Source organism: Gallus gallus, chromosome 3 (genome assembly GCF_016699485.2).
Source record: "Gallus gallus isolate bGalGal1 chromosome 3, bGalGal1.mat.broiler.GRCg7b, whole genome shotgun sequence".
Taxonomy (NCBI): domain Eukaryota; kingdom Metazoa; phylum Chordata; class Aves; order Galliformes; family Phasianidae; genus Gallus; species Gallus gallus.
This window is the reverse complement of record NC_052534.1, coordinates 3,506,467-3,524,376: the sequence shown is the minus strand read 5'-3', so window position 1 is coordinate 3,524,376 and position 17,910 is coordinate 3,506,467. Positions and strand designations below refer to the sequence as shown.

The window sequence follows — 17,910 nt, the reverse complement described above, 5'->3', positions numbered from 1 at the left end:
AACCTAATCCATTCTACACGCTATAATAACATATAACATACGACGCGTTCTATGCATTCTATTTAATAGATGTAAAAGGTGGGCACAGCGTTGGTGCATTCTGTCCAGAAATGGGGACAAACACAACCTTTTGGCTTTTGTTTGAATCCCCAAGGAGGAAGCACAAGAGCTGGGGCTCCGGCACCGTGCACGCTTGAAGGTGTGGTGCTCTCTGCTGATCCCTGTTTTCAGCAACAAAGGATATGTGAGCTCTGCCAGGAAATCCGAAACCCTGGAGGAGCGGCTCGCATCTCCATGAACTCCATTGTCGCCTTTATGTTCCATGTGTTTTTGCACAAAGGCAATTTGTAGAAATGGCCGCGTGCTGCAGGAGAGTGAAAGGATGAATGATAATGTCCTGTCCCCCGGCAGCGGAGCTTGGCACAGCTTTGCACATTTTTGGAGGGTGACAACCAAACGGCATTCGGTTCCAAGCCTGATGCAAACTGCTTTTTTTGCATGGTTTGTACTTCGTTCAGGGCAGCCCCGAAGCTTTTCTACAAGAGCCACTGGGAGCTGGTGGGGGTTTTTAGGGCTCGCCACACCCCCCTGCAGCCAGGAGCCCAGAGCTTATGTCTCAGTGTCACTGGTTTCCATTGGCTTCTCTCCAGCTCCTTGCACAACTGATAACTGAAGAAAACACGTATTTGCCTGGGGGAAAGGGTGGGATGCACAGTGCGATGGTTGCTCCTCCCTGTCAGGCAGTCAAACGCATTTTGAATCTCTTTTCCTTCTGTGCTTGACTGTTCTGCTCCAGTGGTAACGATGTTATCTGATTTTCTGATGATTATAGACATTTTTTTAAATATATAATTTAAATTGTGGCTCTCTGCGTGGATTGGCTTGTGAGGATGTAGTCAGAGGTGGCTTATCTCGTTATCTCACATCCTTACCTCTAAATTGGAGAGATACAGGTTTGAAGCAGGGACTGTTTGGTGGATAAGGAATTGGTTGGATGGTCACAGCCAGAGGGCTGAGGTCAATGCCTCCATGTCCAGGTTTAGGCAGTGAGGAGTGGTGGCCCCCAGGGGTCCATCTTGGGACAGTGCCCTTCAACATCTTTATCTGTGATACACACAGTGGGATTGAGTGCACCCTCAGCAAGCTTGCTGATGACACCAAGCTGAGTGGTACAGTGGACACCATGTAAGAAAGGGATGCCATCCAGAGGGACCTGGACAGGCCTGAGAAGTGGGTCTACAAGGCCAAGTGCAAGATAATCTTTAACACCCCTTCCACCATAAGCTATTCTATGATTCTGTGGCTTGTGCTTCCCAGAGACTCAGGGACAAATCCCTTGCTGGCCCATGCTGTAGCAGAATCACATGCAAAGTCAACCGTGAGACTTCTTGGGCACACTGGGTACCCTTGGACATTCCTTTTCCCAGGGCTCCAGCACTAAGTTGCCACTAACTTATTAACTGTTACTTCATTGACATAACTTGTGTGCAACGTTATTAGGATCACTGTAATATTATAGCTTACCATGTCACTGCTGCAGCTGATGCAAGCAAGGACAAATCTCCTCAGCCCCTTGCCACAATCGCTATCCTGAAGGATCCACCCGAATCAATGACAACCAAATGAATGTACTGTTTGCAAGCAAGCTGCAGGTCCTGCCAAGCACCATAAATGTCATCTGGATGCCTGTGCTTCTGCAGAAGGAAAGGGTTCTGATTGTTCCAATTTCACATCTACACTAAGAAGAGATGGAAATGTTGATTTGGTGTGCTGGCGTCATGCATTCCCTCAAGGAGCAATGCCTCTGGGGGCTGATTGCTGTGCTGCACTTTACTGCAGAAACTGCACCTTGCTCTCAGTTTCTGGCAGCCTCTGAGCACCTGCGTGCAAAAATATATGAAGAAGTATGCTGGCAATGAAACTGGAAAGAGAATCAGATTAGAAACCAGATGTCAGTCAGTGATAATGATGTAATCAGCCATGGGGACCGTTAGCTGAAGGAAATGATACATACCTTATCATGAGGAGTGTGTGCATCAACGCTGAGCCATGGAAATTGGCCTAATTCAAGGCAATCATGTGTTGTTACAGCCTGCGTGTGCTGCTGCTGGGCGCATTCATGCCGCATCTCCAGGCCCATCCCAGGCTTTGGGTGCTGGAAACCCACTCTGCACATTTTTCAGATCTCACTGAACGTTCATTTTGACTGGAGAAGAACAAGATGAGTTCACTTGGGGCTCTCCTGGAAGGATTATTTTGTTTTGTTTTCTTTGTTTACCTTGGCTGTTCACTCAAGGACTCTGTTCGCCCCATGCTTGCAGGGGCAGCCAAACCCTGGAAGAATTGGTTGCCATTCTTGTGGTGAATTTGGAGAACAGCTGTGAGCATCACGGAGACCTGAGCCCAATTCTTCAGTGCCCTGCGGGTGGGTAAGCCTGCTCAGTGCCAGCCTGCTCCCTCCTTGCCCATGCTGTTTGAACATGAGCACAGGCCAGCATTGGCCGTTTCCCCCTCTTTTGGCCACATTTCAAGGTGGATGTTCTGTTGCAGCCGGAAAAAAAGACACTGAGTGCCTTTTGTCGGGAGGCCTGGCAGGGCAGGGGGCAGGCTTGGCTTTCCAAATATTTAGCTAGCAGCAACTGGAGGGAATATGCCAAGCGCGAGCCTAGGAAAGTGTGTGGTGCTGCATTTACAGGGCTCTAAGTCAATAGGCTGCAGCCTGCTGGGTGGGTGCTCAGCATCCAAAAGCCACGTGCAGGCTGAGGCTGCCTGCTCTCCCCATACATCAGATACATATTGGATGTACGCACTCACCGGGAGCTTGACCCATGTGTTATAGGATCCTTAAAGTTGGAAAAGACTTCTAAGATCAACTAGTCCAACCCCAACCCATCCCCACCATGCCCACTGACCACGTTCCTCAGTGTCCTCACCTCCCTCAATCAGTGCCAGCCCCTTCTGCGCTTCTCCACAGCCAGGACATTCAAGCCAGGACATCCTAGCCAAAAATGTTGCCAGCTGCAGGATTAATGATGGCCATATATTTAAGCACCAAGAAGACATAGGCACCTGCGTTCCCATGCACACTGAGCCTGTTCTCAGTAACATAATATGTGCATTTATCTATATTGCTGCGGTCCAAACTCCTTCCATACAAAAATGCAGCCAGCTGGCTGCCGGCTGCATCCCAACAGAACTCCCACAGGCACTGCCCAGTGAGCTGGGAGCTGACTTGCAGATGAGGGAGAGAACCATAGAATCACAGAATCATGAAGGTAGAAAAGACCTCTAAGATCACCCAGTCCAACCCCAGCACGCCCCCACTATGCCCACTGCCCATGTCCCGCAGTGCCACATCCTCACAGCTCTGGGACACCTCCAGGACAGTGACCCCACCACTCCCTGGGCAGCTGTGCCACTGCCTCACCACTCTCTGGGAGAAGGAATTGTTCCTAACAGCCAACCCGAACCTCCCCTGGCACAACGTCAGGCCATCCCCTCTCGTCCTACGGCTGTTCCCTGGGAGCAGAGGCCGACCCCACCTCACACAGCCTCCTTTCATGTCCTCCTTACAGCCCTTCTTGTAAATGGGCATCATGTTACCGAGTCCTTTGCTCCCAGAGTGCATGGGTTGGATTTGTTAAATAAAAAACTCATGGGGATGCACACGTGCACTGGGGGGTCTGTGTTGCTTTGGGGGTCCCACCCTACAAACAGATCCCATCCATTTCAGGGCTAGCAGCACCTGGCCTCACTGGGGCAGCTATTGCAGCCCTCACCCCCACCCCGCACAGCCCCTTGTTACTTCTTGGCACTGGGAAATTAGCGCAGGGATAGGGAAGCGTGAAGGATGCGGGAGCGAGCGCGGGGAAGGGGGGGCGGGCCGCCGCCGTCACCAGGGCAACAGGCCTCCATCGCCTCCCAGTCGTGGGGTCCCTGCTCGGCTCAAGGCGCGGGGCTCAGGCCCCCCCAGCGCAGCGCCGGGCTGCGGCATCCCCGCCTCCGCAGTGGCCATGGCCGGAGCAGGAGGAATCCCGCGCACCTAGAGGAGAAAGAAGGAGGAAGGGTATGTCGGATGCTTTGTTTTCAATGAGAGTGCAGCGAGCAGAAATTGGGCTTTTTTGTTGTTGTTGTTGTTGTTGTTTCCTTTTTTTGTTTGTTTTGGTTTTTAATATCGATGTGTCACTGTATTTATTTGTTTGTTTTTAAGATGGGAAAGCATATTTCCACGGCACAGGTGATGCGGGCCGGCGAGGCTCGGCTGCATGCAAATCTGGAGAGCGCAGTCTGCCTTTCGCTTTAAAAGGTTCGGATCCCTCCGGTCATCTGATCCAGGTCAGCGGGACTTTCCTTCTCGGCAGCAACCCCACAGCCCCTCAGCCGGGAGCCCCCCCGGCTGTGCATCCCCACAGGACTGGGAGGTAAAATCTCTCCGGATCGCTCTCGCATTCCGCTCGCTTCCCACCGCGGGGGTGAAGGAAACCATTGGGATTTGCAGAGGTTCCATCAGGCAGCACCGATTCCTGATGCCGCCACGGTGCCCCCCACCCCCACTCCCTCCCCACGGCCCCTGAGACCCCTGGGGCCCCGCGAGGACGGCGGTGTGGAGCCCTCCCCTTCTCGTAGAGGCTGGCACTCGTCCCCCATGGGCTGCCCTGCAGCATGAGCACCAACGCTGAGCATCTCCCACCGTGGGCCGCCTCCGCGGTGCCCCCCAATGCCAGCACAGCCTGGATGGAAGGGCCATCGGCACGGGGCGGGCGGGTGGGTGAGCTGGCAGGCATGGTGGTGATCCAGTGCATCTACGCCCTGGTGTGCCTGCTGGGGCTGCTGGGCAACTCGCTGGTCATCTTTGTCATCCTGCGCTACACCAAGATGAAGACGGCCACCAACATCTACCTGCTCAACTTGGCCATCGCCGACGAGCTCTTCATGCTCAGCATCCCCTTCGTGGCCACCTCAGCTGCTCTGCACCACTGGCCCTTCGGCCGGGCGCTGTGCCGCACCGTGCTGGGCGTTGATGGCCTTAACATGTTCACCAGCGTCTTCTGCCTGACGGTGCTCAGCCTGGACCGCTACATCGCCGTGGTGCACCCGCTGCGGGCGGCCACCTACCGCCGCCCACGGGTGGCCAAGATGGTCAACGGGGCCGTCTGGCTCCTCTCCTTGCTGGTAGCCTCACCCATACCCATCTTTGCCGGCACTGCAGTCACTCGTGATGGCCAAGCGGTGGCTTGCAATCTGCTATGGCCTAGCCCAGCCTGGTCAGCGGCCTTTGTGGTGTACACCACTCTGCTGGGCTTCCTGCTGCCAGTGCTGGCCATGGGGCTGTGCTACCTGCTGATCGTGGGCAAGATGCGGGCCGTGGCGCAGCGGGTGGGCTGGCAGCAGCGCCGGCGCTCCGAGGGCAAGCTGACGCGCCTGGTGCTGATGGTGGTGGCCATGTTCGTTGTCTGCTGGATGCCCTTCTACGTGGTGCAGTTGGTCAACCTCCTGCTGCCCGGCCGTCTCGATGCCACCGTCAACAACGCCTGCCTCATCCTCAGCTACTCCAACAGCTGCGCCAACCCCATCCTCTACGGGTTCCTCTCGGAAAACTTCCGGCACTCTTTCCATGGCGTGCTGCGGCGCTGCCTCGATGCCAGCCTCTGCTGCTGCCCACCCGAGGCACGGGCTGTCGGTGATGAGGAGGAGGAGGAGGAGGAAGAGCCCTTGGATTACCGCGCCGTGCCCCGAAGTGACCCCAAGGGCAAGGGCTGCATGTGCCCGCCGCTGCCATGCCAGCAGGAGCCCGCGCGCCCCGAACCCTTCTGCAAGCCCGGCACCCTCCTGGCAAAGACCACCACCTTCTAAGGTGCCCTCTGCAGCCCTACAAATAGGGTGCTGGGTGGGGAGGGCCACACCGCCCTCCCTTTGGGAACAGAATGCTTTTCTGATGACTCTGCCCCCATCTCTGCTGGGGTGGCCCCCTGGTATTCTCCACTCCTCAACCGTGCTGTGCAGCCTGATGAAATAAAAAGCCATAACGCTGGCCCGTGACACAGCTCCCAGCCTTGGCTGAGTGATTATTGCCACAGGGGAGCCCCCAGGCTAACGGCTGGGTTCCATCCCAGGGAGGATGCAGGATGGGAGGGTGGATGGGAGAGTGCCGATGGGAGAGGCCGTGGGCACAGAGGGGACCCACGTGCTGCCCCAGGGGAAATGAGGTCACCGGCACGGCACGGCCCAGTCACTGCTTCTGCATGGGACCTTGCCAGGGTTCCACCAGCATTTCCCATTTTCCGGGCAACAAATAGGCTGGGAAAAAAAACCACCTGCCAAATGGAAACGCAGCTTTGAGTCCTTAGCAGGTGCCCACCTCGAGTCTCTCCCCTCATCTTACAGGGAAAGGAAAAACTTTTCACAAGGGTCTACAAATAAAAAAATCCCATACTCCCTCCCCATATTCCTGGGCAGAGGGACTAAACCGATGCTTTCCAGCAGGAAGACTGCTCACTGTGCTGCAGAGAAGCATCGCCCTCAAGGGCACTTTGAGCACAGCCGTGGGAACTGACGAGCGGCGCTGGAGCTGCACCGAGCAGCGTTAAATCAGCCACTTCCAGCTTGTTTGGGTTGAGCATCGTCCTTTTCGTGTTATTCCCCTTCTCCACTATTTCTGGCTCATTCGTTCTATTTTAATGCTGCTGGCGAAGGGCACGGCTTTCAGCACGGCTCTCTGCTAACCCACAGCTCTGCCTTGCTTCTGGGGAGCCTGTGAGCCCCAGCAAGGGGCCAAGAGATGCCAGGGGCAGGGGGGGAGGAGAGGGTGTCAGGCTGTAGGGAGGGCAGGAAGAACAGCTCGTTCCCAGGTTTCTATAAATCAGACGGTAAAAGCTTTATTGGTCTGCACACAACATCACGAGGTGATTGCGCGTGGCGTAGGGTATATTTCCAATAAATAAATAAGTATTTACACATGTGCTGGGTGTATAAAACAGTGGGTTCAGCCATTTACATGAGGAAAGCGACAACTGGGGCAGCATGGAGCTGGCGTTCATCTGAGGGGCTGCTGCGCTGCTCTGTGCCTGAGGGGCACAAACACCCCCCAGCTCCAAGCCCAAAATCCCGTCCAGAAAGCTTGGCACTGTGGCAGCTGCCCCTGCTTGGGCACAGACCCTCAGCACTGACAACCCCGGGGGCTGTTCCAGGGATATACCCCCCTCCAACTCTTTCTTCCCCCTTCTCCATCCCCCCCCCCCCCCCCCCATTTACCCTCCATCCCACACCTGCAAAGCAAGCAGCAAGGTCTGGAACACAAACATCACCAGAAAGTTCTGCCATCAACTTCTACACAAATTAATCTCAGCCCTGATTAAAAAAAAAAAAAAAAAAAAAGGAAAAACACGAGAGGAAAAAGGCACAGTGTCACCAACGCTGAAAATGTCCTTCCTACAAATGACCCCAGTGCTCTTGGAATACCCATTTCACCCCCCAGACAGTCCCCAAGTGATGGGAGGGGAGAGAAATCAGCACTTTAGCCCCACCACGGTGACGCTCCATGGGATCCCTGCACTGCTGGCAATCTGAGTGCTCAGCTGCCAGAGGTCCGTATGCAACAGGCAGGGCGGGCAACACGAGAAGCTGATGAAATGAACTGCTTTCCTCAGTTTCTCTTTACAAAACCAGGGGGGTACAACCAAACGTTACCCAGTTCCATCCGCCTCCTGCTCACTGCCAAGCTTCCTACACTTTCTGGCTGGCGGACACCTGCTGGAGCCCCATCTCCTTCTCGCGGGGGCTGCCACACTTGTACTCCATCGAGCTGGGGGGATGGCAGCGCTTCCTCGCCAGGTGGTAGCCGACGGCCAGCAGCACCAGCGCCGCACACAGCACACCCATCGTGATGCCCACCAGTGCCCCGGGGTGCAGGTGCTCTGCTTTGGGTGGGATGTGGCTGGGGACGGGCCAGGGGGGGCCAGAATCTCCTGAGTACCCATCCTCATTGTCCTCCTGCGAGATGGGTATGCAGTGGTTGACATCAAAGGGCATGTAGCCGGGTTGGCAGTGGCATATGTAGCTGCCGGCCGTGTTGGTGCAGTTGTGCTCGCAGTGGTTACTCTCGCACTCATCAATGTCAACGCAGAGCGAGACACCATTGGGCAGGTGGTCCAGCAGAAAGCCATCGGGGCAGACACAGTAGAGGCCGCTGGCGTCGCACTCGGCCAGGCATCTGCCGTCCTCACATTTCTGCAAGCACTCGGTGGGATTCTTCGGGTTGACAACATAGCCATTGTAACAGCTGCACTGGTAACCGCCGGGCACGTCCTCGCAGGTGTGGTCGCAGGGCCCGGTGCTGCAGCTGGAGATGGGCTTGCAGTGCCCTTCCACCATCTCGTAGCCACGATGGCAGTGACACTCAAAACCGCCCTCGGTGTTGTAGCAGACCTGTTCGCACACCTCCGGCACCTTGACGCAGTCGTCCACGTCCTGGCAGCTGCTGCCGTCGGGGCCCAGCTCGTAGCCCTCGGAGCACATGCAGTGAAAACCCTCCCCGTCGGGCACGCAGTGCTGCTCACAGGGAGCACCGGCGCACGGCGACACGCAGCTGCGCCCGTCGGGGCCGAGCTTCTTGCCGGCGGGGCAGGCGCAGCTCGGAGTCCCGTCCAGCTCCTCGCAGCTTCCCTCGCAGCCGCCGTTGTCCAGGCGGCACGGCCAGGCGCCCGGCTCGGAGCGGCCCCAGCGCATTTTCCCGCTGTCGGCAGCGGCCTCGCAGAGCAGCTGCAGCCCCATCGGCGAGACGAACGCGGTGGAACCGTGCGGCAGGGCCAGGAAGTCGCCGCCGGCGGCGCCGAAGGGCGTACGGTAGGTGAGGGACGCGCCGTCGGAGGGCGACAGGCGCGGGCAGCTGTCGGGGTAGTTGTACTCGCAGAGGAAGCCGTCGGCCGGCTCATCGCAGCGCCGCTCCTCCCAGCTCAGCTCCCGCGACACCGTCACGCAGAGCTGCCCGCAACGCCGCCCCGACGGCACCCAGTTGTCGTAGTCGGTGCCGGTGTCGCCGGTCACCCACTGGAAGCCGCGCAGCCGCCGCGCCGGCTCGGTGCACAGGGTGGGCAGCCGCAGCCCCAGCCACAGCCGCCCGCCGCGCTTCCGCAGCAGCAGCTCGATCGCATCCTCCGCCACCGTGGAGCGCACGGTCATCAGGTGGCCGCCGTGCCGCTCGCAGGCCGCGCTGGCCGCCGCGAAGGGCCCCGGCGTCCAGAAGACGGCGAAGCAGTCGTGCTCCAGGCACTGCGCCCCCGACGGGGCGGGCGGCTCCGGCTCGCCGAGTCCCAGCACCAACCCCAGCCCCAGCCCCAGTCCGGCCAGCAGCAGCGGCAGCAGGAGCCGCCGCATGGCGGGCGGCCGGCGCGGCGAATCTCTGTCATGCCGCCGACCGGGCGGCCGCTTTATAGAGCTCCGGCCGCAGGAAGGAAGCGCCTCCGGGGACGGGCCGCCGCCGGGCCGGGAGGGATTGCGGCGGGGGCGGCTCCGGCGCGGAGGAAATCCCCGCAAGTCGGGAGGTGCTGCTGGGCCGGGCCCGGCCGGGCGTGACCGCGGCAGGGAGGGGGCGAGGCGGCCGCCCCTTCGGGGATGCGGGAAGGAAAAGGAGGGGGGAGAGGTGAGGAGGGGGGAGTTGTGAGGAGAGTAAAAGGAAAGAGGCGGGGAGAGGGGAGGGGAGAGAGGAGAGAAGAAAAACAGTAAAAGAGTGGAGATTGGATTTAAAAAGAAGAAGAAGAAAAATGAGAAAATAAGTAAAAATAAGAAAAGAGAGGATGGAAGGAAAGAAAAGAAAAAACGAAAAGAGGGGGCAAAAAGGAAAGATGAGGGCAAAGGAGGAGAGGGGAGGGGAGGAGAGGGTACGGGAGGGGAGATGGGGACAGCAGAAGAACGAGAACAGAAGGCAATCGCAGGAGAGCTGGGGATGCCGCTGGACCCTCCGGGACGAGCAGAGGACGGCGGTGGCGGCACGGGAGGGCAGTGGGTCAGGGGCTGCTTCCTGCCCGAGAGCGGCGGCCGTGGGAGGGACCCGGAGCCGCCCTGCAGCCCCCAGCACGGGGATAGCGGCTCACAGAGGGACCCCTCGGCCCGGCCGTGCGATCCCGACCGCCGGCGGCAGATGGCAGCACGGGGGGGGACGGAAAGTGCCCGGGTGGCTTTTTGGGAAGAAACCGAGGTTTTTTGTGCGAAAGGGGAAAAAGAGTCCATACGCTCTCCGGGCTTTCGCAGCTTTTTGTTAGCGGGGGAGTCGGGACAACGCTTCCTTACACTCGTGGGGCTCGGTGTCAGCAGGGATGAGCGGCAATCCCTTGCGGGCTTCCTTTGCAATTTGCAAGGCGGGAGGATTGGGGGTGAGAGAGCAGAAGAACATCGCCGTGCTCTGCATGGCAGCAGCTATGCATGAACGGGGCTTGGAATTAAAGAAAGTCATGTGGGCTCGAAATTAAAAACAATCACGTGGCTCTCCAGGGGAAGGAATGCGAGGCTGCCTCCTGCTCATGGTTTTATGACAGCTTGGCCCCATCCGTGCTTTTATCCTTGCGAGATCCACCTCTCCTACCAGAACATGGCCGAGAGCAAAATAAAAATGAAAAGCAAACATCTAAAGCTTTGCCACTCAAGGAAAAGGGCATTTGACCCTTCTTTTCAATTTAGAGAGGGATGTTTTTTACTTGGAAGGCTCAGCCGCAGCAATTAGCCCTCAGGATCCCCCGCAGAGAAACAAATCCGTGCTGCTTCACTCCACTCCTTGCGAGGAGGTGACTTTATTACACCCTCCGGCCTGAGGTGCCCTCTGCCAGCCCTGAGAGATTCCCATTGCTCCTGGGAGGCTGCAGGCATTGGGAAAAAAGGAAAGATGGGGAATAATGATAATGATGATCATTAATAATAATCAATACTATGGATAATGGCTCCCCTGGCTTGCTGCCCTGGGGCTGCCCTTCATCCCTGCCCTCCCTCCTGCTGCCCTGCATCATCCCTCTTCCTACGTGATATGTGTCCCTTGCTCTGACTTCATGGAAAGTTATTCCTTAGGAAAGGAAGGATGAGTTACTCATACAGCAGTGACTTTCTAAAGGAGCTCTGGCCACTGCCAGAAGAAGGCTGTCACCAACACTTGGTAACGCCCATCTTTCTTGGCTTAGAATCATAGAATCGTAGAATCACAGAATGGCCTGGGTTGCAAAGGACCACAACGCTAATCTCATTTCAACTCCCCTGCTGTGTACAGGGTCACCAACCAGCAAACCAGGCTGCCCAGGGCCACATCCAGCCTGGCCTTGAATGCCTCCAGAGATGGGGCATCCACAGCCTCCTTGGGCAACCTGTTCCAGTAAAAAAAAAGAAAAAAAGTGAAGTTTCAGTTTCAGTTTAAAAAAGCAAAACAGCTAAAAAAATAGCAAAAAAAAAGTGTTTTTTTTTCCCCCAGTTTTCGTCTTAATGGCTTTTTCCCCCCACTTCTTGTGCCTCGATTTTCCTTCCCCCTTCTGTTTATTTTTGTTTTCAGAAGCAAAACAGCAAAATGGTGGGGGAAGGTCAGGAGAAACAATGGGAAAAGCAAAAAGGCAGAATACAATCAGTGACAAAATAAAAACCCGTGTGTTTTGTTTTTATAAAGATATTGTAGAAGCATAAATTTCACTCCAGGGCTGTGTGCTGAGCAATATTTTGACGTTTTCAAGGGAAAACATCCAGCTATCCCAAAACAAAGCTTTCCCAGAAGGGTGAGGAATGGGACCACCATGCAGACGTCCTTGCCCTTGTCTTGCTGGTAGCAGGAGACATGCAAAGCAGAAGACATGGGATTAATCATGGTTTGACAATGCCTTTCTATTCTGATGATGTTTTCCCTCTGGTGCCCCAAATCATCCCAGCCGTTTGCTCATACGGTCCTGACAGGCTGAGTCACAGATCAAGAAATGCCTTTCCTGCTGACATACCACTATTCCTCGATAAAAATTGATTAATCACATTGCTCGGCAACTTACAGTTATTGCAAGGCTTCTACTGGCTGGCTGTTGTGATAACAGAACAGTGAGTTTTCGTGTTAGTCCGGTCTGAGTCACCCCAAATGCCACCGTCACCCCCCTGCCAAGGCAGTGCTGATAGTGGACATTTGCAATGGGTTTTCTGAGCTGTGGTTACGGGGCTGCGTGTCATGGGTTTTCTTTCATATGTTGGATGTGGGAAACGGGACTCCTAATACCAGGATGCTGACAGAGCACTCCTTTTTAATATTCCAGTTATGTCAAAAATGAGAGAAGAATTAAAAGTGGACTGCTGGGAGCACACACCCTTCTGCTGGGGGCCTGGGGCCCACAGGAGACCCCAAAATGAGGTTAGTTCTCCTCTGTGCCACCTCGCTGACCTTGCTGAATCTGGTCTTCTGTGATGGAGTGATGGCATTGGTGGACAAAGGAAGGGCAACTGATGTGTCTACCTAGACTTGTGCAAGGCCTTTGATGACAGCAGCTGTTGGAGTGGATGCAGAGGGGGGCACAGAGATGCTCAGAGGGCTGCAGCACCTCTCCTATGAAGAAAGGTTGTGAGAGGTGGGCTTGTTCAGCCTGGAGAAAAGAAGGCTGCAGGGAGACCTCATTGCTGCCCTCCTGTACCTGAGGGGAGCTTATAAGCAGGAGGGGGAGTGACTTTTTACATGGTCTGATAGTGGCAGGACAAGGGGGAATGGCTTTAAACTAAAAGAGGGAGATTTAGGTTAGACGTTAAGAAGAAATGCTTCACTCAGAGGGCAGTGAGGCCCTGGCACTGCTGCCCAGAGAGCTGTGGGTGCCCCATCCCTGGAGGTGCCCAAGGCCAGGTTGGATGGGCCCTGGGCAGCCTGAGCTGGTGGGGGGCAGCCAGCCCATGGCAGGGGTTGGGGCTGGGGGGGCTTTGAGGTCCCTTCCAACCCAAGGCATTCTGTGAGATATTTTTTAATATCTCCCCACCCTAAGGAAATCTGGGGGAATTAACTGATACCTTCTGTAAACAATGGTTGACACATGGCTCAATTTATAGAGAACAGAGGAGTTTTTGGGTTCATCTGTGCTCAGCTGGATGAAGCTTGCTGGCCCCTGTTTGAGGAAACACTGAGGGTTTTGCTTACACAGGCACAGCAAGCTCTGAACTCCATGAGCTTTCTGTCGAGCCTTGCACCATCCCTAGCACTTGCACAGCAGCTGGAGTCACTCAAGGAGCACGGTGAGTCCTCAGGAAAGCCCCATCTCTTATCACACTGTCACCAGCAGATCTGCTTGGCAAGGCATCAGCCTCACTTACCAGCCTTGAAATAGGCTTCAGAGAGCCAAATGCCAAGAAATGTTTACAGAAAATAAAGATAAAAAAGAGGAAATGAGCAGACACTTAAAGCATTTGTTTTTGCAGCGTCTGACTTCACGGGATTTGAAGCCAGGCACATGGCATTTTTGCAGATTATATGTTAACATCGCTCAATATCTCTTCTCTAAAATCTACTGGCAGAGTGTTTCCTTGCAGCGCCTTTCTCACAAATGGGAATAAATACACGTGGGTTGGGTGGCTGAACTACAGCACTGCTCTCCTTGGTCACTGCAGGTTTGGGTTGGTGATTTGATTTGAGTATACGTATAAAACAACCACCCAGAGACCCGTTCCATTAAGATTTTATTGGTGTTTGATCAGAAAAGCAACATACTGTGTGAGAACTTTCTTCTTTCAGTTGAAGGCAGCCAACAGCTGTGGTGCTGTGCCACTGCTCTGGGGATCAACAAAGCACAGCTCAGTACTGACGTGCAGTTTTTACGTAGGGTGAGGTATGTCTGGATTCTTGGACCATAAAAAATGAGCAATAAACAGTTTAAAAAACAAACAAACAAACAAACAAAAACACTTCAAAACATTTGGGATGTTTTGCCATCCTGACAGGGAGGTGGTTATAGGACCTGTTCGATGTGTGCAGATGGAGCAGTGGTGAGCATTGCCTCTTTCCCGACTGTAAGCCAGGGGTACCGAGCTGTCTGATCCTGTCCCGTTTGCTTTAGCCCAAGGTTTTCACTCTGCACCCTGAATAACTGATGTGAACACAGACTGAAATGTACCTGCTGCTTTCATGGCAGAAAGAAAGGGAGATGGGATTATCCAAGTGGAACAGCACCACTTGGATAATCCCATCTGCAGCCACATTGGAGGAAGCAACATCAGGAAATTCTCTGCTTGGAAGAGCCACACTGAACCTAGGACATGGGATCTGTGACACTGGGGATGCAGTATGTGCACCAGAGCACACCAAGTGGGCAACAGAAATCAAGATTACAGGTTTTACAGAGGGGTTTTGGGAATGAACAACTCCCAGGCTTTTGCCTGCTCCAAGTCTGAGCTTATGCTTCTTTTCCCCTTTTTCAGAGTGGAATCGATGCTCTGTGTAGAACAATTAAATGATACCATAATAGGAAAACCGTGGCAGAAAAGCTCCCAAGACTATTACTGTTTTGAAAACACCTCGGCTTTTGATCCAGCAAACCAAGCAGCCCTGAGCTGGGGGCACATCACTGTGCTATTCCTTCCCCATACAGACCCTGAGTTAGTGCAGAACGACCGTGCAGGCTTCGTGCTATGTATGTAGGTTATCCCACTGATTTGGGTGGGATTATTCATCTGCTTAATTTATTCATGTATTCAGAAAGCTCTGCTGCCTTGTTGTCATAACAAAGACACGCTATGGATTTTCTGCAGGACTTCCAAGAACACCACTGCTGCATTCGCTGCTGCTCCAAACCACTGCATGGAGAAAAGGAAGCACGAGCAGAACATTAAAAAAACATTTCTATCAGCTAGGAGCTACACTTTCCTGTTTTGTTTTCTTTTACAATGGAGGAATGAAGAAGAAAGAACAGCAGGAAAGCGGGTTTCTTCCACATGCGGAAGAACAGGATGCAGGTCACTGCCCACAGCAAAATCCTTTGTGTTCAGTTCCCATTTCTGTTGCAATTAAGCCTAAGGTACACAATAAAACAAGCAGAATCTTCAGGAAACCAATGTACCCTTCAAATGAATGCAGGCCATGAGCGGCCTCCTTGCTGCTAGGGCGAAAGGTGCTTGCTTGCATCGGGACAGTCAGGATGCAGCACTGCTGGGGGTGCTCCCATTTCTCTGCAAGCCAGCAGCTCCATCTCCTTGCTGCTTCCCAGCAATACAAATCCAGAGGGAGATGTGTCTTCCCTCTTCTTTGCAGGACTGAGCCTGAGATGGGGGAGAAACTTCGTGCTGAGGGAGCATTTGCTTTGAAGGGCGTTTAGAGGTTTTACACAGCAGTTAGCGAACACAGAACATCCAGTGCATTGTTTATAGGGATGGATGGAGAAAACATTCAGCCCAGACCCCACGCATGCTTAAATCAAGCAGTCCTGAAGCCCCACCACCCCTACATCTCCTGCTTCACTGGCGGAGTTTTCTCTGCTGGGCTTCTAAAATGCTTATTCTATGGCCTCTGTAATGACATCTTCTAAAAAGCAACAACAACAAAAACATCAACAATGAAAACCAGCTGCTCGTGGCTGCAGCAAATGGCTCTTGCCACAGTGAAACACGATGTGAACCCTGTTTCACTGAAAACAAGGGGTACATGGGGGTTGAACAGCAGGCTGCAGAATGCAGTGTAGGTAAGGAGAGGGGCACAGTCATATGTATATTTTTTTTTGAAAGACAAGGGATTCGTGGTGGGGGAGCAGGGAAATTGCTGCTTTGGAAGCTCCACAATTGAAATCTGAGAAGGGGAGACCGAATGACAGATGAGATTAATCGTTTTCTCTTAGGAAGCCAAATCAATATTCTCCTCTGCTGCAATTTCCAAGTCCAACAAGGTGAGGTTTTGCAGAGCTGAGGAGCAATGCAGGCAGGGAACCCCTACACCATTCCATCTTGGCCTGTCTGCTCCTTCCCCATTAACCCTTCACTTCGGGAAGCAGAGGTTTATGCATTTCAGCTAACACTTCCAGCATGATTTGGGCTGCCTTCATATCTGCGCACCCAACACTTGCACCTGCCTTGGGGTTGGGATCGGATGTTGCTTTGCCCAAAGCCCCGAGACAGGTTCTCAGACATGAAGGCATGCAAAATCATCTCGGAAAGAACATCTCCCACCCCACTTCCCTTTGGATTTTCTTTGTTTGTGGTCCTGCAGCGCAGGCACCATTACCTGCGCTCACTGCCTGCCCTGCTGCGGCTCTCGGGCTGCTCAGGCACCCAGCAGTAGTTGTCCGCCGCGCTTTTGGCTTTTGTTTTCTCCTGCCTGGATGCCCTCTTCCTGCAGGCCAGCAGGGCCAGGGCGAAGGCCAGCAGCAGCAGGATGGCCACCAGGCTGCCCAGGATGTAGTAGAGGAGCAGCCGGGGGCCATCAGCGCCGTGCTCGGGGCTGTGCTCTGACACCACCACCGTGGGGGCTGGTGGTGCCAACCCACCGGGAATGGCTGCAGGGCTGGGGGTGCCCACGGTCCACGCGGTGCTGGCAGTCTGGAGGATGGCGGTGGTCCCCATGGTGCCTGCCAGCTGCTCTCCAGTGGTGGGTGCAGTGAGGCAGCCATGTCCGTCATCCTGGGGGAGGAAGCCAGGCAGGCAGATGCATTCGAAGCTCCCAGGGAGGTTGCGGCAGGGCCCAGGGCAGGGGTTCCGCAGGCACTCGTCTATGTCCAGGCAGGCATCGCTGCCAGGCTGCTGCTGGTAGCCAGCCTTGCAGAGGCAGCGGAAGGAGCCGGCGATGTTGAGGCAGAGCTGGGGGCAGGCGTTGGGCTGGGCGCACTCATCCTCATCACGGCAGTCATGGCCATCAGGCCCTGCTGGCTGGTAGCCGGGCTGGCAGGAGCAGAAGAAGCTGCCGGCCGTGTTGTGGCACTCGTGCTTGCAGGGCCCCTCCAGGCACTCATCCACATCCACGCAGCGGTAGCCATCAGGTGCCACGATGTAGCCAGCCTCGCAGATGCACTCGAAGCCTCCAGGCTGGGGCCGGCAGGTCCCCTGGCAGGGGTTGGAGTGGCAGGGATCCTCAGGAAGGCAGGAGGCCATGTCGGGGCCCAGCACATAGTTGGGCTGGCAGGCGCAGAGTGACGGCTTCCCAGGTTGTTCCTCCAGGCACAGCTGCTGGCAGCCCCCGTTGTTGTGGGTGCAGGTGTTGGGGCAGATGGGCCCAGGAGGATGCCAGGTGAAGTCATCCCCTTCCTGCTGCCCCTTGCAGACAGAGAAGGTCGAGCTCACAGACCCCTCACAGACCACCTCTGCCAGCGTGCCAAAGGGAGCAGCTCCCAATGTGGGGCTGCTCACCCTGAAGGGTGTCTCGTAGCTGACCTGGCCGGGTCCTCCAAGCCGCAGGGGCCCACACATCCCCCGGAAGCTGAACTTGCAGAGGAAGGCGGGCAGTGTGGCCCGGCACGGTCGGTCGACCCATCCCAGAGGCCCGTGGGGGCCGGCGGGCCGCAGGGCGACGCAGCGGGTGCTGAGGCAGGTGACGTGGGGCTCAGCCAGCCAGGCTGAGTAGTTGCTGGGCTCCCCGCTGGCCGCCCAGGAGAAGCCCCGCAGCGGCTCCTGGGACTGCACGCAGTGGCCACGCTCCAGCCGCAGCCCAATCCAGGCCGAGGTGGCCATGCTGTCAGCCAGCAGCTGCTCCAGTCGCTCGGCCTCAGCCCGGCTGCCTGCTGGAGCCAGGTTGCCGCCGTCGTTCTGGCAGCGCTCTTGGGCAGCGCTCCATCCCAGCTCGGCCCGGTGCAGCGTGTAGCAGGCGGTATCAGCGCAGAGCACCTTGGCGTCCTCACCCCCTGCCACCGCCGTCACCAGCATCAGCAACTGCAGCAGCAGCAGCAGCAGGGCCACGGCCATCCCACCGGCTGGACGGATGGACGGACACTGCCTCACATCCCCTCGGCCCGC

General features: G+C 55.6%; 3 protein-coding genes across 3 annotated transcripts; 1 reads left to right on the top strand and 2 right to left on the bottom strand.

Annotated features, from left to right (window-relative positions):
• Window positions 1–3,896: 3,896 nt before the first annotated feature.
• On the top strand, window positions 3,897–6,038 carry SSTR4 (somatostatin receptor 4). The gene is made up of 2 exons (NM_001398143.1): window positions 3,897–4,066; window positions 4,211–6,038. Exon 2 carries the CDS (start codon window positions 4,663–4,665, stop codon window positions 5,851–5,853), a length of 1,191 nt encoding a protein of 396 aa, NP_001385072.1. The 5' UTR covers window positions 3,897–4,066; window positions 4,211–4,662; the 3' UTR covers window positions 5,854–6,038.
• Window positions 6,039–6,849: 811 nt separating this feature from the next.
• THBD (thrombomodulin) lies at window positions 6,850–9,399 on the bottom strand. Its single transcript, XM_004940137.5, has one exon. It carries the CDS (start codon window positions 9,370–9,372, stop codon window positions 7,723–7,725), a length of 1,650 nt encoding a protein of 549 aa, XP_004940194.2. The 5' UTR covers window positions 9,373–9,399; the 3' UTR covers window positions 6,850–7,722.
• Window positions 9,400–15,326: 5,927 nt separating this feature from the next.
• CD248 (CD248 molecule) lies at window positions 15,327–17,910 on the bottom strand. The gene has a single exon (NM_001396915.1). The coding sequence runs from the start codon at window positions 17,857–17,859 to the stop codon at window positions 16,186–16,188; it is 1,674 nt and encodes a 557-aa protein (NP_001383844.1). The 5' UTR covers window positions 17,860–17,910; the 3' UTR covers window positions 15,327–16,185.

Bases quoted from the DNA above. Each gene is read 5' to 3' on its own strand.
- THBD (XM_004940137.5), bottom strand. From the start codon at position 9,372: ATGCGGCGGCTCCTGCTGCCGCTGCTGCTGGCCGGACTGGGGCTGGGG.
- CD248 (NM_001396915.1), bottom strand. From the start codon at position 17,859: ATGGCCGTGGCCCTGCTGCTGCTGCTGCTGCAGTTGCTGATGCTGGTG.
- SSTR4 (NM_001398143.1), top strand. From the start codon at position 4,663: ATGAGCACCAACGCTGAGCATCTCCCACCGTGGGCCGCCTCCGCGGTG.